General features: G+C 39.3%; 1 protein-coding gene across 8 annotated transcripts in view; it reads right to left on the bottom strand.

Moving 5' to 3' along the window:
* Mxd (MAX dimerization protein) overlaps positions 1-24403 on the bottom strand; it is a 234108-nt gene that overhangs the window by 11162 nt on the left and 198543 nt on the right. For all 8 annotated transcript variants that reach the window (XM_076624871.1, XM_076624870.1, XM_033335284.2 and 5 more), the window contains one exon: positions 2213-2349. In XM_076624871.1, the coding sequence (XP_076480986.1) occupies positions 2213-2349 (137 nt within the window). Of the gene's footprint in view, positions 1-2212; positions 2350-24403 lie in introns of those variants that run through there.

Here is a 24403-nt window from a genome sequence, read left to right as displayed (position 1 = left end):
GCAAAGGGCTGAATATAAATGTTAAAGTTATATTTGAAAGAATACGGTATGAAGTAACTTCAATTCGCGGAATGAAAAACTCTTCAAAGAACGGAATGAAAATTGCAGATTAAAACAGCTGTCAGTATTACCCCTTTCTCTTTCGTTATTTTTAATCGTTGTTTTCAGTACAGGTCCATTTAACGGAAATATTATTCTCTTCCCTGAATCTTAAAGTGTTTCAGAACAACACCGACAGAAAAATTAAATTCGCAACATCGCTTAAAGCCACGTGTTTCCACCAGTAATAAACTCGATTTCTTTTTCAAACATTTCCTTTTCGCGGCATTGTATTCCGAAAAAAAAACGAAATATTCAAGAAAATGATTCAAGGAGCAGCATGATATTTTTTATTACACCGTGATGTATCTTTACTTTATTTTATCTTTACACTGCTCGACACGACGCGTGTTGCCTCGGATATTGCACATTTTTTCTCCCCCTTTTTTCACTCTTTTTTTACCCGCTAGTTTATCGTAAGATATGGCTACGATAATTACGAATACGCTATGGGAAAATGGCGTTAGGCAAGCATGCAAACTATGTACTTTTTTCTTTTTCGAGCAGTTAATTTTCCGCCTGCGTTTGATTATCTCCCTTTCATTTTATCGTATGTATACTACAATTTTTTCTCTCCTGTATTTTATGTAGGAAACATTATTTTTTTTCTTATTTGAACCGTTGCACGATTGCTATTCAATAATGAATAATTATTAGCACGAATATACAGCGTGTTCCATTCCATTTAATATTAGTTTGTTTTCTTTCTTCTACGACTGCTAAAAGGACACAGTAGCTTTGGCAAAATTAACGTAGGCTTTTATTGAGATTAAATTTTGTTTCAGAGCTGATTGTTACAGTGTTAACCGGATAAATTATAGAATAAATTATCTTATCTTTAGGTCTGTTATTTTCGTTTACGTACCTATACAGAATATGTCTATGAAAGATAGACAAAGTACTCGTCATCTCTTAAATCAGAAACTTGTTAAGAGCAATTATACTCGTTACAGATTATAGTCAAATGGTCCAAAATATCCGATTGATCTTTCAAATATTGCACGGACCACGCTGCATATTATTTCGTAGAATGATTAATCAAGATATTGAATTTCAATCAAAAAATTCCCGAAGGAAAATACAAAACGGAACATCTTCATCGACAATTCCATTAATCGAATCTTACGTAAAAACTTGGTGCGGGGTAATTCGCACGGAAGCGTTTCGAGGTCGTGAAAGGCGCATTGTTCAAGTATATGCCGGGCTCACGGTTATTATCCGAAGGTTTGTAGCAACAGAAAGAAAAAATGAAGCTTAAAAATGGAGTTCTTGTGCACCGACCATTCGCGTTTACGATATCCACGTTGTATACGCGTTTGCAAAATGGCTCCTATTCAGAAGGTGCTGTTAAGGATGCTCTTTCAACTCGAGCTTTTAACGCTATTAAATTTAGAACGTGACTTTGATATCGTTGGCCCGCGAGAGGAAAAGAGAGCAACAAAGAGAAGGCGAGAAAGAGAGAGAGAGAGAGAGAGAGAGAGAGGAGACGGAAAAAAAGAAGAACGGTTTGGCTACCGGTTCGTTGTTGCCAGCCGCATTCTGAATATAATTGGCGCTAAAAAACACGAGTTGAAAGGGCATTTACGCCCTCGACAGCGTGTTCTGAATGCGGACCAATACTTGTGAACACTTCCTGCGAATGCGATATTCAGAAAATCTGATTCGCGGTGATTTGGGTCAGCAACGTCGGTAACGAGTCGAACATTAAAAATTATAATCGTTTTTTAGCGCAGGCGAAAGATTAACGTGCTTGGTAATTTAGTATTTTTTTTCTTATGTTGTTCTTCTCCGCATAAAATTTTCTTATTGAATGCTTTTTTTCATTTTTCGGTATTGTTGTTGAATCTTTGTAATTAAATAGGCAAATTATTGATCGAAGAAAGAGGTAATTTGGTGCGTGTAAAAGAAGCTAAGGGGGAGAAATTAATTGCACGTTGAAATAAAATTAGTGCTTCTACATAGAAGAACTATTTCATTTCTTCGATCGATATTAGAATTAGATATTAGAAGACAGAATATAAATCGCAAAGGATCATTGGTTGAAAAACTTTCGTATTCTACGATGCTTAAGGTGTTAATTAAATAATTTTGAATTTATAAAAGATATATCTACCTAAAGATTGTCCATCATTTCGGAAAGTGTCAGCCTGGAGGTGGACATTGCAACGCCACTATCGCTGCTGCTCTGCACACTGCTATGATCATCGGTGTCCGATTGATTGCTCGTATAGCCGATCACGTCTACTTCATCTGCAATAATAAAGCGAAGGAAACACATAAATAACATTCCGTGAAAGATTCTTCGTTTCTTAAATGCCAAATAGTAGGATTATCTTCCAGTTGGATGTTGTTTGAAGCGAAGTTTGAAGCGTACAAAATTTATTCTATACTTCCAACTTTCATTATTCTTGAAACATAGCTGATGCTCCTATCTTACTGTTCTATACTTATAGCCAATGAATTCCTACGAATATGCAACGGCCACGAAAGATGCATTTATAATAACATATACATATTAATCAATTAGGTTCAAGTATATGAAACTTCGTGTCATCTAGCAGCATTCGCGTGTCATTACAAAAATCCAGTGCTATGAAGATGAAGTATACAGAAGCTGATAAAAGAATGCTTCATTGGAAGATTAAAAGTATGTGCCTGTATCTTTCTTTTAGCCACTGTATCTCTTTTTCTAAGAGGTTTATTAAGTACTATAGATAAAATATTAACAGATAAAATCTGATTAAAAGTCTCAAAATCAATCTCTAATTCGGAATAAACGAGGTCCTATTGTACCAGCAATTGCTGATGCAAATTTTCAGGTTACAAACGGAGTAAACCAACGAATACGGAAAGAGCGTCGTAGATCGAACAGGTCGTGTCATACGCGGTGATGCAGAGGCGGACCGTCGAGCTCGTTAGATAATTTAAAAAACGCAGGTGCACAGGACGCTTCGTAGTAAATTGTAGACGCGATCGGACAGCTGTGGCTCGTAAATATAAAGCGCGTGGCAACAATCCCCGGCGATCCGGGGGTGTCCGCGTGGATTCTGTCGCAATCGATAGAAACGCGGCGTGGCGTACACGCGCGGCAACCCGTTTTCGAAAAACGTTGCCGGTACACGTGCTGTGCCCGTCACAGGCTTTTCCTGCACGTGTACGCTGTCCAATAATCCCGTTCCCGAAATATCAGCCAATTTTCGTATTTTACCATTTCGCGAAAGCGCGCTCTCATCGAATATGCACGCGCGTCCACCCCTCTCTGAATCCACGCCACCCTTGCGAATTTCCGTTGATTCTGTGTAATCCTCACACCCTCACGCTTGGCACACGTTCGCCACAACACCGGTCGATTTAATCGCGCAAAAGTACAATAACGAGGATTGCTCGACAATGTTCTTCGAGTCGAACCACGCGCATTTAGCGCGCTTGTTCAATTAAAGTGGTATCACGGGTAGGTTCTAGAATGTTAAGAGATGTCTGAGATGCAAGAAGAAGGTTTCGAGAGTGTATCGTGCAGAGTTTCAGATTAGATCTTCCAAATTTGCTGTTTGAAAATGATACCTTGGCTATTTCAATGTATTGATCGTTTGAGATGGTATAAAACGAGAAACTGTTATTCCTCTTTGTCTACCTTCTCGGTATTCTAGATCAAAAAATTATTTTCAAGCGAGAAAGAGAAATACGATCATCTAATGTAGAGATTAAGCGTAGAGTTTGTTCTAATGTCACCTCAGGCCATTTCACGATCACGTAAGGTTAACGAGGTCGTATCTTTGACACTAAAGTTCGTTCGAAGGCCAAGGATGATTACAAAGTTTGTATTATAAGTATACCCAAAGTTACATTAAGATGAAGGCGATTGTCCAGGTCGTGTCAGTGACATTTAACCTTATTCAAAGATGAAAGAAGATTACCAAGCTCGTAAATATGATACTCAAAATTCATTCTAACGTTAAGGATAGTTTGCAAGATCGCACCATTGGCACATCAAATTATTGGAAGTTCAGAGATCGCGTCATTGACACTAAAGGTCGCTCGAGGGCCGGAGAAAGGTCGTAAAAATCACCATAAATCATTTCGCTTGCAGAAATTGTTCACGGGTATATATCTATAACGAGGCAGAAATTGACATCACAAAATCATCGATTACAAATTAGCTCGATAGTCGCCGCTTTTCTCGTCCGGAAAAGCTCCCAAGAGCGACGGTTCGCGAAACTTCCCGGCCAAAGATGATAAATCTATTCCTGGGCCACCTTGTGGCGTTATCCGAAAATACCTTGGGCAATAACCATAAAGCATCTCACGCGCAACTTATTCTCCCTATTGAAGGGAATAAGAGACTACCGGATAACGGGCGTCCACCGGTATGAGAGCGTCCTTTGTGCCGAAAAAATCCGGCCACCCTTTATTGCGCGTCTCCTTGACCTGTAGCAACAACTTTCGTCGGTCGTTGTACCTCGGTGCATGGGATTTTATGAATCGTAACCCGCGACCAGCAAGTGGGAGTCGCATCAAAGTCTCGTTAAACTAGTTTGACGCGGATCGACCGACCCTCGACCTTTCTCTCGAGCCGGTTCCAGCCGAGTATCGAAGCCGTTCGCCGAATTCTACCACGGCCAGGGTGCAGTCAGCGAAACTTGTTCATCGTTCGTATATCGTACGTGAGATTGGACGAGCGCGGCGTGCACAAATATCGTCGTCGAGAGTATTAGAAGTTGGTGCTCCTCGACAATGTACGACGCGATTATGCTTTCAAGATCGTATTTTTCTTTAGATGAGGAATTTTTCGTTTTTATTAATTATCGGTGATGGAAATGCAAAACTTTTCTAATGTTTTTGTGAAGGGGATATAACGCATTATAATTCAGCCTCCTGGACGATATATGACATGATCAACATCTTTATTTAGGATTGAATTTTTTTAGATTATGGGAAATCATTTTTCTTTTGATTGGTTATTAATTTTAGAAATTATGTTCTATGTGTTTCTGTAAAGAGGATATAATAAAAGGATAAAATTAAAGATTTCTTGCGGACGATATATATATATGAAATGATCAATTCCTTCAGTATTGAAATTTCTTGGGTTAGTAGAAATTATTTTTCGTTTTACTATTTATCGTTATAAATTATAGAAACATATCTCTTTTGGGATTCTTTGTAGAGGAGACATAGTATGCATTTATGCAAATGGATGCATTTATAGTTCGGTTAGTTAATTCATTCTAGCAATAATGGTAAACGATCTAAAGATAATATACGTTCTAACCGTAATTGTGAGATTTTTAGTTCCAACGATTTTTTAATTCGTTCAAACGTGTTTCCTTAACGCTAACTCGTATGTGTGGTGAATTAAAGTAGCGCAAGGCCTTTGTTAGCCTGTTGTTGTTAACCTTTCTATTGTGTTTATAAAAACCTTGCGTTAATTATGTATCTTACTGAAGGATCTGGAAAAATGTTCATTAAAATACACTACGATACGTGTAAAAATAAATCCACCTAAGAAATCTGATTTCAGTTTCATTTCAAATAAAAAATTGGTTGGGTCATGCAAACCTAAATACATATGATAAGAAGCTTAAAACATAATTGTATATATAGATGCAAGACATTTATATAGCCGGATAAGTTCACATAACAGTTTTTATAGAACAGTTAATGCAAATTTATTTAAAGAAAAGTTCACGTTAAGCGGATTCAATAGTCTGGAATTCAGTTAATCGGCCAATAAGCGAAGGTCTACTGTTCACTGATTCTCCACTCCACAGTACCCACAATTTCTCATTCGAATAATTGAAGTTCACGTTCAGATAAGTGGATTCAATAGGGACAAGTTCAGTTAATCAAGCACCAACCCCTCGTTCCAAATAAATTGATTTTAATTCCCGTCCTAAAAAAGTTGATTTTTTCACAAAAATTTACGTGCGGTCTATTCCAATGCTTCTCTTTATTGCAGGAGACAAAATTCGTGTAATCGACGAATATCAGTGAACAGAACATTTATATCAAAGCATGAATAAAGAGAGACGATGGATGAAATACAGAATATTCAGATTAGGAAGCACGGTATACTACGTAAAAGTTCGACTGCGCGTCACGAGGATTGTGCATGAGAGCAAATCTATAAGAATTTGATCGAATTAAGAGCCGAAACAATTCTATTTAAATCGTTCGGAGATCATCGAGAGTCATTCTATTATTTTATTATATATTGCCAAGTAAAAATCAGTCTGCAGCCCTGCACTTCTATAATACCACCGGAAACGACATCTTCAGCAAATATTCACGCTTCTTAACGGCGTGAACTCTATTGCCACGAAGAAAAACGTAACCCCCTTGCAGTCCTAGCCAACAACCTAATTACCAGTGCTCATTTTCCGCAGCAGCGGAACGCTTTACAGCTCGAGCCGCGTAAACCGGTACTCTTTACGACGTCACATCGGGATATTTCATAAGACGTGTACTCTCTCCTCGCGCGAATTACCTGTACAGCATAATTAACGGCATCTCCAGCGCGCGAGCTTCACAATATGAAGATTAAGTTCGCGCATAATTACGTATTAATATTATAGAAACACACACCGTGTGTGTCGCGTCACGAAGGCTCCGGCGAACTCGAAGACGCAGTTGGGGAACGTGATGGAAGTCGAGAGGGTCTTGGTAATTGCGCCCACGGCGATTCCCGATCTCGTTGCGAGAGCGCGCGCTCGCATGAAAATAGTCGATATTGAACTTGGCGATCAGTGTCACGATGAAAACGGCCCTTAAGGCGATATACGTCACCGTTCAACGTCGTCGAGCGTTCTTTCTCGACGTCCGTAAAATATAACCGCCACCGACACCCACGCGTCGTCGCCGTGTCTACAACGTATGTACACTGTACGTATCGCGTATGTACGAGTGTCTGGTATAGCGTGTACGGGAATGGAAGGAGGAAGATGGAAGAGAGTCGAGCCGGAGAGAAAATAAAAGGCGATTGAAAGGGGCAAGAATGGCGGAGTACAGGCGTACCGAAGAGAAAGATCCGGTGCAAGCGTGAACACGGATGCATATGTGTATATACCGTGACTCGCGAGTTTTTCAACGCGTAGATTTTCTTTTTCGATATGTTGCGCCTGCTATATGAAATAGTTTGGAATTTTATTAGAATATATCCGTACCGACGTTCTGTACGAGTCGAAACAAGTATCTTACAGTCGCCAACAGGGATGTGCAATCGGGAAACAGACAGAAGGTAGAATCTACACGGTGAGAGTAAAAAAGCATAGAGGTACGAACGTACATAGGAGAGGAATTAAAACAGAGGAAAAATGTAGAGGAGCAGGTGGAAAAGAATTAAAAGAGGAAGACGGGTAGATCGGAACCGGATAGAACGGAAAAATTAGAAAGGAGGTATCGAACGAGGTACCGGGGTACCGGGAGAAACGCATTGTGCGCGCATACAAGGGAGGAACGCGATAGAACGTGACAGGGAAAGGCTGGCAAAAAGAAAAGAGCGACGGAAAAATACAAGGGAGAAGAAACAACAGGGTGAAACGGGACTGAAAAGGAAGAAGAGAGAGAGAGAGAAAGGGAGAGAGAGATGGACAGAGAGTGGAGCAGAAAAACGTTCACGGTGGCTGCGCCTATGCGCGACCTCGCGTATACGTATACATACGTATACATCCATTGTCGCATCCGGCCACATCGTCCCGGCCATGGCTCGTATAAATTATCAGAAAGATTTTATCACCCAGTGCAGGCTTTACGGGCACGCCAGTCGGTGCTGCGAGCGAAATAAGAGTATATTTTCGCTGACTGCTTCGCCTCCTTAGCGTAACGTATAGGCGCGAGCACAATGCCTGCTGCTACCAATAAGAAGTGTTTTGTCGACGAAACAAGCTGCTGGCGTGCCCCCACGTTCTTATACATGTGGCTTTCCACTCTTGTTCTCTCTCTCTCTCTCTCGTCGTCTTTCTCTTGGTTTCGTCCGGGTCGTTAGGTCCCGCGGGAGAGAGGCATCCTCGCACCGACCACCAATCATCTTACTCGCGAAGTAGTTTGTCAGTTTCCTAAGGGCAACCGGGAAAATTTGTCGTTGCTGTGGGATGTACAAGGACCACGACCAACGAACGACTTGGTCAGACATATTGCTGCGCGAAGCGGGAATGAAAGGTTACACCAACTTATTAACGCTGCCAAATCGTTAAAATAAGCAATTTATTTTTCATAAAAATTGTATAGATTTACTACGGTGCATTTTTCGGAAGTCGAATTTCGTTGTGGAAGATACGCAACATACGAAAATTTCTTTCACCCAAGTTTCGAAGCTTCAGTAGCGTTCATCCCGCGTACGGTCGATCGTTTCATGCTTCAGTAATATTAACCTTTCACACGCGTACAATCAGTCATTAACGATTTTATCGTAGAAACGAAATAGGTATAGAAGGTACGTCGTTCGAATAATTACGAGCGAATCTCAAACACGGTAAAGTACATGTCGAAAGAATAAAAAAAGAATAAAAAAAATTGTTACACTTTGAATATATTCATCCCTCGAAGAGATTAGAACTTAAGACTCTAGTTGCTGTGATTCACCTTACTCAATGTGTACCGGGGCTAGACAAAAAAGTAATAAATTTCTCTAGATACCGGCGATTTGCCACAAGTCGAGCCATTTCACGCGACTGTACCGAGACGTGGAACACCGGTTTTTAGACTCGACCGCGTTTCTACTTATAAATTGCTGATTTACACGACCGCGATAATGCCATTACTGCTGTGGCTTTCCTCGCTGAGCTTTTTGCCAGCGGTCGCTGCAATCCACAGCTTGGCTAAAAGGCGCTTCGTTCGCGGAAACCTCCCTCCCTTTTTGCGTCATCGCCGCGACGCGACGACCTAAACGATACGTTCTCGAAAACAGTAAGAAACACCAGTCTCACGAACAAATTAATAAATGTCTTTCGCTGATACATTCTTGGAAAATGAATCGGGCGGATATTTTAATTGAATCGTTGATTTAATCCAGCAGATCTTGAATATCTTTGCGATTAGAGGGAGAAAAGGGAAAACTTCTGCGAATGCAAAAAATTATCGTCATATATTTCGTCACTCTAACAACTCCTATGCTATTCATTATACTCAACACTCGCGTATCTTCCGTGTACCATTACCTAACAACAATTCGTTAAACATTCTCTGACTTTCCAAATAGTCATCAGTGTTCCAAATCAATGGCGGATTCTTTGTATTTTTAACGTAGCAGTGCGAAAGACGCTGCGACGACAAAAATAATTGTAAACAACCAGAGACACTCCTCAACGGTGTGACGCAATAGTGAACGTTTGTTTGGCCACGTCGTAGTTGCGACTAAATGGAAGCTGGCAACGCGGAGAGCGTGGATGATAATGGGAAAAAAGCGAGAGTGTTCTTCTCTCTTCCCGAGTCATCTTCCTCGCTCTCCGGGGAAGAAAGTGTGTCGGCGACCGAAAATAATCCCTGCCGGTGGTTCGTTAAAAATATTTTCAAGCGGTGAACTCGACACGACGCACGGTACGGCATTCGAATGAGGATTCGGGACGAAAATCAAAATTCGTTGGTCATGCTCGCACGTTCGCAGGCCACGTTCTCACGTTCCACAGTACGGCATTTGAACGAGGATTCAGGACAAAAATAACAAAAATGCATATAATGTGCAGATTTCCCGAAACTCGATGTCAAGTGATTCGAATAGAGTAAAAGTCCGCTTAACGAATCTTTGTTAGTATTTTCTCTACTCCCTGGCTCAGTTGAAGCATCTTGAACGTTTATTTCTTTGTCTAACCACACACGGCGACGTTTAAATGAATAACGCCGATCCCGGGAACGATCTTTCTATTCCTTCGTAAGTGTCATGCAGAGATCATTTATCCTCTCTTCCGTTTCGTTAGATATCGCGCTGACGGTGAATAAAGAACAGAGTTTTTGTGTATCTTTTAAGATTCTTTTGGAATAAACGTAGTTAGCAATCGACTCCTCGATCGAGTCGCGGTTACGAATAGAATTCATTAAAAGAATAAATAACATGCAGCAGTTTTCAGCAGCAAAAGATTATGTGGCAATGCAATACAATACCTTTTTACTACGAATTTTCAAATTAGGGACTAAAATTATACATATCTTTTCCTAAATTCTCCATACTTAAAGCGTAACAACGCTATGATGAACGAGTGAGTTAATTTTCAAGTGATTAAATTTTGATGCCCAGAAGACTTTTGCCAATGTTCCCGAAAGATCAAAATCGAGCAACGATTATTTCGATCTTTGTTCACTGCCGCACTGTGCAACGTCAGTGCGCGCGTTCTCCAAAGGAAAACACCGTTATGTAAACGCTGGTGTCGGTGCAATGAGAAACATTTTTCTTACGGTCGCGCGTCAATGACCGTAGTAGCTAGTGCTGGAATACGCCTTGGCGGATAGAGAACGTTCGTTCTCTTCTTTTCTCGTGATAAACGAACCGCGCTTTTAACCTTCGGACAACCTCGGCGAGACAAACCGCGTGCACCACTTTCGCTGATGGATGGAACGCAAGTGAAAGATTGATTCTCGTTTAATGACTGTCATGGACCTTCTTGCTCGTGGCCTTATCATGCGGTATATTAATGCTGTTTGCGTTTGCATAGCTTACTTGCGTGCGTGGTACATTTTCTTAGCCTGGTTTTCAGTGTAATTTGATTATTAGTCAGCGGATTTTCACGTATTTCTAGGAAATTTGACAGTGAAAAATTGTACAGAATGCGCACAATATGACAAGATATAGAAAATATCCAAATTAGTGCTTTTTTATGATATTTGTCAGGTAAAACGATCTTTACCGAGATCCTACTTTTTTAACCTCAAATATAGAAATTTGCATAAAAGTCTACCATCTACTGATTATTCCATTTTGGTTATCGATTATTCAACGCCCAATATCGGTATTCGGTTTGGTTATTCAATTATTTGTTACATCATACGTGAGCGCAAGAAGAGTGCAGACCTTTTGGCTCATCAACTAAGCCGAAACTTCGAACGCTAGTAAAATTCGTGCTTTCGTTGAAGTTATGAAATAACGGAGTTTTCTATTCTCTAATTTCTATCCTATTTCACTGTTTCGACAGACACGCGAGAACAATTACATATCTTGTACGAGTATGTGTACGCATTTTGGTCTGCAGACGTTTCATTCGCTAGAACTACGGTCCATCAGAACATCGTTCTTGACCATAGCATAATTCATAGGATTTATCGAAACGACGTGTGTCAAAATTTTCCTCCAACGTCTCTCGACCATTTCGCCATATAACGCCAGCGATCGCGATTGAAAACGCAGAAAATGAGTAATAGGAGTTACGAAAGAGGTTGATGGCGGGGAATTTCTCAATCCGCGATATATAGATTTCAAGGAAATTTTTACACCAGGTTGCCCCCGCGTAACTTTTCAGACTCGGTTCAGAACGCTGCGTCGTATCTGATTTTCCCCGAGGCGCGTTTAAATCAACGCAAACGATCGGAAAAAGCACTTCCCACGGTTTATAGAAGAGATAACACACATAGCCTGGCAGTCCAAACACGTATTAACTCTTCCCATTTTGACTAATTTATAGCTTGGGAGATCGCCAGCTACGGTTATATACGGATACGTTTATATCTGACATTTATTTCGCGGATATTTCTCCCTTCTCCCCACGGTTCGCCAGAAGGTATCGAGAGAAATGTCATCCGTACAAACGAACGAACAAACGAAAGAACGAAACGTACTCCGTGCAGGATAGACATCACGATAATGTGTTGCAAATCTCTGCAGTTGGTCCATCTTTCCACGGTATTTTGCATGATAGAAGAAGCACGAGTTTTCGAGCTATTCTACTCGTGTTGCAGTAACTGTTGCGTGGGAGTTGCGAATGGAAATGAAACGAAAAAAGAAAGAGAGGAAGAGGAAAAAAAGAAGAAAGTTTCTTCGTTATACGGTCTCCGTTGTTGCATAACCCGTGTGATGCAACGAATAATTTTTCTTGAATAAGAATAGCGTTCTTTAGCTTCGTGCACACCGTTTGTTTTGGGTCGACAGCACGAAAATAAGAAAATTGCAATCGCTGTTGCGACGCGGAATCTAAATTGTGTTATTCTAACGTGCAGACATTGCAGTTAATTTACCGCACTCGTAGCTGTAAATGCGTCTCTGTACAACTACGCAGGTATGCGCGAAATATTTCGCACAATTGTTGCGACGAGTCGTCGATTTTCTACTTTGATACATTTCTTTTCCAAGACATCGGATATTCATGGAAAGTAAACGTGGAATGTATTTTATCGCGCGTTGTATCAATTTTGCATCAAGAGGGAAACAAAATTGGAGGAATGAAAGGCAGATGAGGATTAAAACAGCTGAATTTGGCCTGGTTTTAATCAGTATAGAAAATGTCGATAGAATAATTATTCTGTCTTATCTTCATCCTCGTTTAAAACGAAACTATATTTGCGAATTCCAAGTAACTTACGACCAGTTCAAACCGTTAATTCTATAAAATCTCCGACGTTACAACAAATACATATTCACCAGCGAGGAAAGAACATAAGCCTGGAGCAAAAATTGTGAAAATAATATCAAGGAAACGCCCAGGAAATGTTTCAGCAAAATTTTTCCTTCTTTCTTAGCGAACAATGAGCGATAAAAGAGAAAAAGGGGGACGATTTCTTTTCGAGACAACAAACAGAAAGAAATGGCGAAGGACGAGAAAAATAGAAGTTTCATGGACTTAACAGAACCGTCAGGACCGAGAGACGCGAGGTACGGCATTGAAAGGCGTCGTTAAAGTGAAATTAATCGTGATCCGTGGCCAGGGTCGACTCCGTTTCGTCGTAATTAATCGGCCGTTTCGCCAACTTTAATTGTTGAGCAGCGAAATACACGGTGATTCTCTCGATCTCGAGCGAGACGGTCGCTTCACCGAGCTTTAGCGATCCTCGATCCTTTTTTCATCGTTGTTGGATAGTAAATAACATGGAATGGCGAATGACAGTCTCGTGAATTGGTATCTTGATCGGACTCGACCAGTTTCGAGAAACGTGATATACTTGAGATTGCAGTCGTGTTGTTCCGATGAAAAAGACAGTGAAATTTTTGACCATGAAGTATTCATAGAAATAAGTAAATGAATTTTCTCTGTTATCTTTTCTCGTCAATTTTTATATTTGTTTAATTTTTTGTCGCTTTTTAATACCAGCAAAAAGAAGTAAAAATAGTTCAACAGTGATGTTTGTTTCGTTGTATCATTAAATTTCACGAATTTCAATTCGTACCTCCGTTTTGATATATTTTATAACGCGCAGCTATCGATTTTTGTATAACACGAGATTGCTTTTTATTTTATATCTTTTTACTTGGAAATTTTTAAACAATGCCATGTTGGTAAAAACAAGGTGGGCAAAAATAATTGTTCGAAGATGACAATTCATAGGTTGCAGACGAATCGAGTTACCTCGTAGCCTTTTAACTTTTTTTTTAGCGAAAAAGAGAAGAAAATTGAGAAGAGTCGCCGTGAGACGAGCGCAGCGCGAATTATACTTCGATAGTTCGATCAAGTTTCGCGATGGCTCGATGTTACTGCCCATAAAAGTATCTATCGTAGGCGACGCCGAAGACTCTAGTCAACTTGATGACACATTTAACTCTCACTCTTTATAGTGTCAGCCATAAATATAAAGCTGATCGTCGGGAAACATTTGAATACTTCTTCGTCTTCTCTTTTATATGTACCATTCGCGAAAGGTCATTTACCACGATCATGATTATCCATTCAGATTCTCTTACAGCGATCCAATTTACACGAAACTGTCCTTTATCTTTCATTTTAATCCTTTTGATGTTTATAAGTAATTTTAGTTAAAAATTTTAAAGATGAATTATACTAAAAATTTGACAAGCTTGAGTAGATGTTTGTGAAATAAACATTATATGGGAAAATATTTAAATACGAAAACTGTGAAAATTATTTACAACCATTTTTATTGAAAACTTGTAAGCAGTTTGATATTAATTATTATGATGATGAAGATAAATTAATAAAATTGAGAACGTCTGTGACAGACATAATAAATATGACTACCAGCATAAATAGGAAATAGTCGACTCTTGTTAGACACGCTTATTATGAACGTCACGTGTTCTTTATGCGAAATTCATAGACACCGATCAGAAATTAGAGTGCATTTTCAGGATAGAACCGAATAAGACCATACTGGATCTTATGCATACCAACGATACGATTTATGATACGACGGGCCTATAAAATAATAGGCAATAGACAGATTCTGCTTTTTCATCGTAAAGGTCTTCCTGTCGAACTTATGCATCACAATGAGCTTCCTTTATACTTTATACGATGAAAATCAAACGTATTCCACGGTTTTCCTATTCCTGTTTTAAAATACTGATTTTCCATCCCTTGCGACATTTACTTTTTATCTTTTGTCATTTCTTTTTCAAATACGTTCGTTTAACAAATTTTCAATTTGAAATGGAAATACCAAAAAAAAAAAAAAGAAAAAAAAGGAGGCTTTAGTGTTACTTATCATAAAGTAACGAAATAATTAACAATTTAACGTTACTATTTCAACCGCATGGTAATTTTAAATTTATCTCGAATCCCATTTTTATGTAAATTTTTTACTATCGCCGGAAGAAAATTTTTTTAATGAACTTATCATGTGAACCGTCATATTGAAAATGAAAAAAAAAAAGATATAGATTAATCCAGTTATTTCGCCAGATTTATAATAGCTTATTTCATTTTCTTCCGTTTCTATTTCAATCCACTTTTGCAAGAACGTCAAGTACGATTAAAATCAAGAGTAAGCTTCGCTATAATTTATCCCCGAGTTTCCAAAGTTTCCAGCGATGAACGTCACATCCCAGCCTAACATAGTAAACGAAACTTACTCATTTTCATTAACGCTTCCACAGTTTATTCGCTTCCTGTTTTACCGTATTCTCCGTCAAACGAAAGCGAATGTATTCCAATTTCAAGCTAGGATAAGACAAACGAGTCGAAAACTTTGCCAACACGAATGCAGGAATTTCAATTGATATTACGAAGAACAGATCTCCTCTCTCGAGTAATGAAGTTATTCTTTCAAATATTTTTATACGGTATGTGGAAACACCACTCGGTTATAAATTAATTATATTCTTCTCTTTATATTTACAAATTGTTTTTTTGAAAAAGTGGCTAGAAATGAACGATATTTTATTCAATAGAATGTTCTTGGAATTCTATGGAAACGCATTGCCAAGAAACTCTGAAAATTCGCGATGAAATTATTCGAAAACTCGACGACTCGATAATATAAAAGTTAATTTCATGTTAATTCTACGGAAACAGAACGAACAGTGCTAATCACGAATCACAGAGAACGGTAACAAACGAGGTGAACTTTTAACTCTGTCTAAGCAGTGTATTGCGATTTACTCGAATCTCCAAGCATCGAAGCTTTCTAAACGACCCGTAGTAGTCCTATAGGATAATCACATCGCGCGTTACCACGCTACAAAATAAATACAAATTCCGCAATTCCGCGGAGACACATCGAATCACCTCGCAACCGAACAAAATCCACCATTTCTCCTAGTACTCTTCTCTCACGCAAACAACGTGAACAGCAAAGTTCTCCGAGCAACCTACGTCGAATCTTATTTATTTACCGAATAATACACAAGCGGAACGTACGAGCGACGAAATGCTTCACGAGGATCGAGTAATTAATTCAAGACGAGGGACCAAACGAAAGCACGAGCGACTTAATGTCATTCGCGGCGCGCGGAGGATACTATCAGGACTTTCGAGGCGGCTCCGACTCACGAATGCAATCTCTTTCCATTGGAAACGGTGTTTCTCCCGCCGCGACTATCGAGGATTGCAATGAAATGTTTATAATGGTGCAAACACACGCGTGCGATCCGAATGAAATCCCAAACTCGTTTGTATGCAAATTCCACCGCCTGGCCCTTCCCCCTTTCTCAGCCTGTCTTTCCACGCGTTCTTTCGCTTCTATCCCTCTTTTCTTCCATCTGCAGAGCCACCCTCGCGTACGCGTGCACCCTCCGCTATAGTAATTAAGCGACGTTAAGAGGTTCCTGCGTTTCCCCATTCTTACCTTAGGCAGTTCGCTTTAATTGTTACGCGTCGATTGCACGCGTGAAATTTTTTAGTCTTCTTTTTTGTTCTTCTTTCTTTTTTTTTTTTTTAGTTTTTAACGTTGAGGGATAGGTTGGCGAGCGATTTTGGAAATTTTATGAGAAATCGGGGATGGTTTCGCGAGATAAGGGGATGGTCGGTAGGACACAGCGGGGTCCAGATTAGTGGAATATGGGGATCGTAATATAAAGTGGAATAGGGGTTGCGATAGCAGGATTTTAGGGGGTGATCTCTTTCTTGCTTTGTTTGCTAATAATCCGGATATGTTTTGAATTCGGGAGTTTTTACGAGTCCCAGAGAATCCGAAGTTCGTTTTTACGTCTCGATTGTCATAGCGTTGATCTAGATTTTTAGGTCGGCCTTTGGATTAGAATGTCGTGACTTTAGTCACATCAAAAATGAAACATGGAAATATTCGTTTTCGAAGTATAGTAGCCACATTCCGGATGTACAGGCTATTTTAATAAATTTGAGTACAAATAACGAATTGTTATTTCATATGATGTCACAGTGGGTCAAAGTGACTGGCTTCGATACTTTTGAAATGTACATTCGTATAATGTCCTAGTTAGAGCCTATAAAAATTACGCATCGCTGAATTTTGCAATCTTTCAATCAATGTATTCAACGAGAGTTTTCTGTTTCCTTTCCCGTTTAGTTTATTGACTTGATTTATCGATATCCACGGAATTCTATTCGGTTTTAAATCTTCGAAATTGAATATGTAACGCCTGCCGCAGATACGTGTGAAATTCACCCGCATCTCGTTACATACGAAATTTTGTCAATAATGATACCATAACGGTGATAGCCCGACGCAAAGCGACGATCGTTATGATATGGAAATCATTATCGACGCTATTGAGGCACGTTTATGCGGTGTTCGTTCCTTTAATGAATCTATTCGTAATTTTACGTGCGTTTGTCTCCATTATGAGCGAAATTTCGTTAGTTCTTTCCAGACATAGAAGATAATTCTATTGTACATTGAAATCATTATAATTACTCGAAGTATATTAAATTACAGGATGAAAAAAGAAGAGATAGAGAATTATAAAAGCACATGTAGAAATAAGTAAAATGTGAAGAATATGATTTTTTTAAATTAAAGCCTCGTTTTTTAGAAAATCGTGCATGATACGCGCGTATCTGATAAAGTTCCAAATTCGACTTTCTCAGAATCTTCAAATGAAAACGATGCTCCAAATGAACAAATTTTATTCCAAATATTATTTATTTATTCGAATTATCCTCGCACGTAGAATAATCTCCAGTTGCATTCTACTGCGTTGTGCTACATAAATTATTCTGTAAAATTATCAACACGCATTTATCGTGCAATTTCTACAGTTTTCACGGAGCCCTTTAAGGTGCACATTTTGTAAAAGGTAAACGCCTCGAAACGACGAACCCGCTATCCATCGAGAACCCGCGCACCCTTGATGGATCTTGCGATCGTTTTTCAGAAAATTTCGCGTAGAAACTCGCTCCGTTTCCAGGTCACCGACAGCGTCAACGAGTTTCCTCGCGAAGCTTCCCGATTTCATCGTATATTTCCCATTTTTAGAAAGAGTACCCCACGTTCGTCGAGCTATCCAGTTCCAGTCAGCGCGGGCAAATTGCGTTTCGTATCAGCTCCGAATTGCGGATTTGGCGAGCGAAAGCGAGCAAAGAAGGGAAAATAAATGGCCATCGGGGAATCTCGAGGACATTTTCGGACGAACGAGAAATCGTTCTTCCCCTGTCGCCACTGTACCAGGCTCGTTTAATTAAAAATTAACGCGATCAACGCGATGCAAAATATTATGCAAGTTGGGGAAAGTTTCGCCGAGAGATACGATGTACGAGGGCAGTTAATAGGCGAGGATTAGCCTGATTTGTATCTGGCAGAAGGGTTTCTTAGTTCTTCCTTAACGTCTGTTAATTTTGCCTCGTGCAAAAATTGAGAAAACTTGGACGAAATATTCGGAATTTAATTAGCAATGGATAAGAATTTTAAACTGTTTCTACGTGGCTAAGGAAAAATATTTGTCCCGAGTGTTAGAGCAAAAAGTAAATTATTCTCATCGAATTGTTTGCTTTAATCCGGTCGCATTCTTTCGGCTATTTTCGATCAAACATCTCTCAGTATTTTCAGTATCAGTATTTTTTAACATTAAAAAATATTTCAAATTCGAGTGAAATATGGAAAGACTGTTATTATTGAAAGGGTCGTTGCCAGCAGCGTGAATGTTGTTTTCAATTTTACGCTAGATATCTTTCCAAAATATTACAAGTCTTTTCTGTTACTAAAATGCAAAAGTATCAAAATTCGAATATCGTAACAGAGTTAAGAAACAACTCTTTGTAAGATTAGAAATTATTTACGATAGAGTCTCGGTTATTCGAAGTTCCGTATTATTCGACGTACTCTGAACTTTACCATAACTTCATAGCATTACTTTATCTCTTTCGAAATTTTAACACGAAGAGTACGAAAATGTAAATAGTTAGGTACTGTGAAAGCAATTAATCAAACTTTCAACAGATTAAGTAATTAATTAAACCTAAATACATGTACAACATTATATTATCAAAACGTTATCTACGATTTTATTGTGCGATTTATGAACACTAATAAACCTTTCCGGGTTCTCGATTATTCGAGGTAGGTCAGTTCCACATCATCTCGGATAATCGTGTTGTATTAACAATAAACGAAAAGTTACGTCGTTCACGAGGAGTATAAAATTAATTTACTACGTTAAATAGCTACAACGAATTTACTATTTTCCAAGTAAATACATTACATTTTCTTCATCATCTGTTGAAAAGACATTTCTTCTGTCTTTGATCATTTTTCGAAACGAATGTTTGACTGGCACTAAAGAAAAATCGAAGAGGCGGAAGTTGGAGAACTTTAACACGGCCGTTACCATCCTCCACCACAGAGAATTATGTGATACTTCGATTCAAAACACGTTTCTCTGTTAGACCGTAAAAAACTAGAACAAACATGTTTATCGCGTGTTACAGGCGCTGCAAAACATTTCCAGCTGACTTCAAAGAGATTTAAAATTATTTCTCCGTTCGTGCGTTGCAAAAACAAGCCGATCGTCTTTCCAATGCTCAAATTTTTCATATTAGAACAGAAAACGTCGTGTTTGATATTGATCGATCACATTTAAGTAAATCGCTCGAACTGTAATGGCGTTCGCAATTTTGTGATCGTAAAAAGAAATTTGCCTAAAAATTGGATTGCTTATATTGTAAAAGATTGACAGAACCGAGTGGCAATGGTTCTGAATGGATTGCATATAAATGAACAATTTTTATAACGAATTTCAGGATGTAGTCGAAAGGAATAGATTAAAAGTTGGATACTCTAGTTCTCGTGTTTCGTGGAATTCAGGAACAAGACAAAGAGGATATTTCTGCTACAGATATTCACGGATCTCAGATTGTATTTGTAAAGATACGGCGGAAGTTTGGAATTTTCTAGGGAAACTCTAATCATCTTATACTCGGCCCTTAATCACCTTACTCGCTTTGTTAGTCCACGCTTCGTGGAACGCTTAAGTTCACTGCAGCGTCGATGAAAGCTCGTTTCTCAATCCTATTCGCTTCTTATTCGAACTACCCGTTTCCGTGAAATCGGCACTTGTCTACTTGGAGCTTAGCAAATAAATAACGGTATCAACGATGAAAATATCGCAAGCAATTGCTATCCATTTAAAACTCTATGCTAAATATAATTTCGAATCTTGCATCCCACATTTTATTTCCGAGGTTTTACACGTATGGTTCTTTTTATCTGTAGAACTTCTGCAGCTTTGAACTCCTATCTTTTTGAGGGATTTGGTCTACCTTCTTCTTTGCAACTTCTTCTATTTCCTGGCCTTTCACCCTTTGCGATTGAATTTTTATCTTTCACGTGTTCTCTTTTTTTTTTTTGTTTCCTCCAACTCTCCATCCTTTGTGCTTAAACTTTTCTACACTTTCATTATCCTTATTTCTCCTTTTTTCTACCTTCTTCAAGGTAACTCTCTTGCCTTATGAACATTTTTCTATCCTTTTTCAACGATAAATAAATAAACCGATGGTCGAAAACACGGTACGCTCGTGTAACAGTCCAACGGAAGCATTTCTAGGAAATTACATAAATTCTGTCGGAAGACTCTGTAATTTCAGGTTGTTCCGAACGAAACCCCGACAGCCATTGAGAACTCTAGGAGCGAGGGCGGACTCGATAAATATTAAAAATCGCGTGAATCTCTGGGTCAAGCCACGATCGAACCTTGTACTTCGCGAAACAATCCGTAGAAACAAAACGAACGTGTTTGTCGTCTAAATTCAGAGCAGATACTGTCGCGTGACCAAAGTTCTACGCAAAACCGCGTAGATTTCCAGGTCGACGATACAACGGTCGGTGTCAGACGTCGATGCCAGGAAATTTGCCTATAAAATGCAGGTATATACCGCCGGTCTAAATCACACGGTCTGCAGATAGCACGTGTGCACCGCCGCGTATCGTGCACACCATCGTCGTCTATACACCATATTGGTGACGCGTGCGACGCTAAGTTATTCTGGAAATTGGCGCTGCTCCAAAGATCTTCGCCGGCGTTCTTCCTTCGACACACGAACCCATATGCCCTTCCTGTTTTCCCGTCTTTTCCTTTCCGTTCTTCGACGTCTCCTCCTGAAGTTTCCTTAATATTTCGTTCCGTTCTGTCTGCCTTTTTCGCCACTCTTAAAAGTCTGACCTTGCTTCGGATGCGTTTTCCATTATTTCTTGTGACGGCTGAATGTGCAGGAATTTACTTTGAGAATAGAGTGTGTGTTTTAAAGCGTGTAGATATTTTTGGACAAATTTATTATCTTCTCGTATTTATTATTTCCTTCTTTTGGAGTTTTCTTTTTGTTTTTTTTTTTTTTTTTTTTTTTGTTTGTTACTTCAGTGGTTTTGAGTTGAATTTTGCAGGTTCTCAAATGTTTACTTCGATTCACGCACATTTTTGTTGCTTTTCTGTGCTCGGAGTTTAAACGTAGATGAATTTACTTCTAGCGGACGATACATCTTTCCAGATTTTCATTCGTCTTGTCTTTCTTCTCGAATCTTGTCTTACTCTATCATTTTTGGACTGTTTCCATTTAAATATTTTTATCATAGTTGTATCTCTTTCGTAGATATAAATTCGTCACACGATGCATCGATAAGAAAGTATTTTCGATAAATCATGAATTTCGATATTGTAGGTTTCTCGTTTCTAAACTGAGAAAATTAAACGATGTAAGGGAATTGAAAATCGACGAACGATATTTTGCATCGGCACACATAATTTTAGACGCATCGGTGAGAGTTTGAGACATCGTAGATGCCATTTTACATACTCCAGATCCGCGTGACTCAGAGCACCAATTTGAATATGGTTCAACTACATTTCCTTGAGTTAGCATGTTTCCCCGAGAGACTGCTGGAAGGATGTCTACAAGTTGCTGCTCATTTACATATTCCTCGGACCAAGAAACTCTCCTTCGTTGCCAGCAGGATTATTTGCGAAATTGTAAACGTTTTCGATTAACGATTCAGCCCTGTTACAGAGGCACGCGGTGCAAGCTATTCCAAAAATAATAGTAATTTACACACAAATTTCTGACAATCGACGCGAATAACTTTAAATTATGCGAAACTTCCTGAGACTTTTGATTGTTCGAAAACTTTTTAATGACGAATTAAAATAAGGCTGGAATAAAATGGAAATACTACGTTAAAATTAACCAAATATGAAAAAATCGCACGAAGATAATATTTACAGTTTCTAAGGAACAGATTATTTATGCAAAATAAATTTACATGCATTAAGGAAATTACCATAAAAACCCGTTAAAATCAAGAATAAAACTCGTCTGTGATTACCTACTATGGAAACAAGAAGGAAGCACGTTCCATAAATGCTATCATGTCTAATATTGTTTTGCGTCTGCGATCAATCAATTATTTGCGACAAGTAAGAGGACAATAACCGAAACTTTCGTACTTTAAAAATAATACACTTGAAAACCATCGACCATTTAAGCAGGCTTCCCAGTCAAATTCATAGAATTCTAAACACACTTTCCTGTAGTCCATTAAAAATTTTATTTCTCAGTAGCACGCGACCATTTAAATTCGCGTGTAAGAAATAAATTGCTGCGATCTGTGCGATATAAAAAAACAGAGAAAAAATAGTAAAGGAAAGGAATGACACGTGAACACAAGGTAAAGTGGGCAATAGCGAGGCGAGAACAATGCGAGGACACGAGCTGACCTTGTCAGTCAATTTCATCGATTGACGCCTAATAATCGTTGCGAATAAGTAGTTTCGAAACAAGTATTTTCACCGAAAATTGTCGCGATTCGATGTTACGATTAACCGGAAACCTAACCGCAAAACGGTCCCAGCCGATTGAAGTTGCACGATAAAGCCCCTGTAAGGAATATATCGCATGTTACAGGCAATCTCGGCGAAAGTTTGCAATTAATTCAGTTACGTTGCGTTCAGTTTAGTGTGGAACACGATTGTTTTGCAAACTGTCTGGTTACGGAGATGTTTCGCCAGAATCCGTTTCATCCAAATTTCCGTGAAATTTCGCTGTTTGGTATTAATTTTCTGGTAATTCAAAACCGTCAATGAAAGCCTTTTACGTATGTACGTATGCATATCGATCTCTCGCTATACATCGGCCATTCAATAGCAAACCGTTAAATTTTTGAACGATTGCCACACGATTGAAGCTTAACGAGCCTGTTTTAATTAGGTACTATAGTAAAGTATTAAATTTTTGGATGGTCGCTGTACGATTGAAATTTAACGAGTCCGCTTTGATCAGATACGGTGGCTTGGAGGAATCAAGAGTAATCGCGTATTACCTTTGCTACCATCACATAATTCAAAATAAAAACCCATTGAGAAAAAGTTTCATGATTTATCACATGCTACGATATTCTCTCATCAAATTCTTCGAATTTACAAAAAATTACGAAAATTACACGAAGATTTATAAAGTGCGAATAGCGACGACGAAAATATCAAGTAAATCGGTGAAATTGTTTAATAGCCGCAACATCGAAAAACAGAATTCGACGATGAGAATTGACCAATTAGACAGGTAGATTAGCAGGTTCGGCAAAATGTGCGATTAACATAGACTTGCTCCTAACGAGTAACGAATATTTGCATTAGCAATTGGAAGAAATCATCGCAAGCTCCAAAAACTACTTAATCATTCCACGAACACCTCAGCGACGGAAAACCGCCCCTAACATCGAGCCGAAAAAGAAAAGAGAAATAAAAGAGAAAGAAAAGAAAAAGGAAGAATAAAACGACTCACAGCTAACAAACAGCAGGCTCCAGCCTCATCAACCGGGAAACTTCTCGAGAACAATCTTTAAGGGAAAGGGAAGCTTTAAAAATCAGAAGGCTGGCCCCCGCCTAGAGCAATTTAAATCACCACGAAGACCACGTCGAGACCCGATCGCAGAGTAGAGCTTCTCCTGGCCGCAAATACTGTCCTCGAGGAACGGAGGGATGGGCGAAGGAATCACCCCGTAAATTTGAGCGGGGGTGCGCGCGATTTCCTGGCGATACAAGTTGGCCCGAACTCCGTGCTAAAAGCCAATCTCCAGCCAGCTGCGATTAGCGTGACCGTCCTCGTCGTCTTCGTCATCGTCAACGGAGCCAGCCGCAGCCTGGGGGACGGAACTTCCGAGATAGATAATACCCCGGGATGTCCAAGTTGGAAGACCTTCCCTCCTTCCTTAGCTCTCTCTCTCTCTCTCTCTCTCCCTCCCTCCCTGTTTCTCGTCTTTCTCTTTCCCATCCCTCGTATCCTTTCCAACCTCCTTGGCTCCGGGAAGAAACCTTCGAAATTACCACACGAACACGAAGGAACTAAGGAAACGCCACGTGGATGTGTTTGTAATTCTACTTTCCACATGATTCAATTTATTTCTGTGGCGCCTTCGGCCTGGCGACTGCTTGAAAGTCCATCGAGAATGTACACTATCGGTCATAAGAATTTCCACGCCTCCGAATTATTGCAAATACGTAAAATATAGTTTGAACGAAACTCTTTAATTTAATTTCGAC

This window comes from Bombus vancouverensis, chromosome 15, assembly GCF_051014615.1.
Source record: "Bombus vancouverensis nearcticus chromosome 15, iyBomVanc1_principal, whole genome shotgun sequence".
Taxonomy (NCBI): domain Eukaryota; kingdom Metazoa; phylum Arthropoda; class Insecta; order Hymenoptera; family Apidae; genus Bombus; species Bombus vancouverensis.
This window is presented reverse-complemented; position numbering and strand designations above follow the sequence as displayed.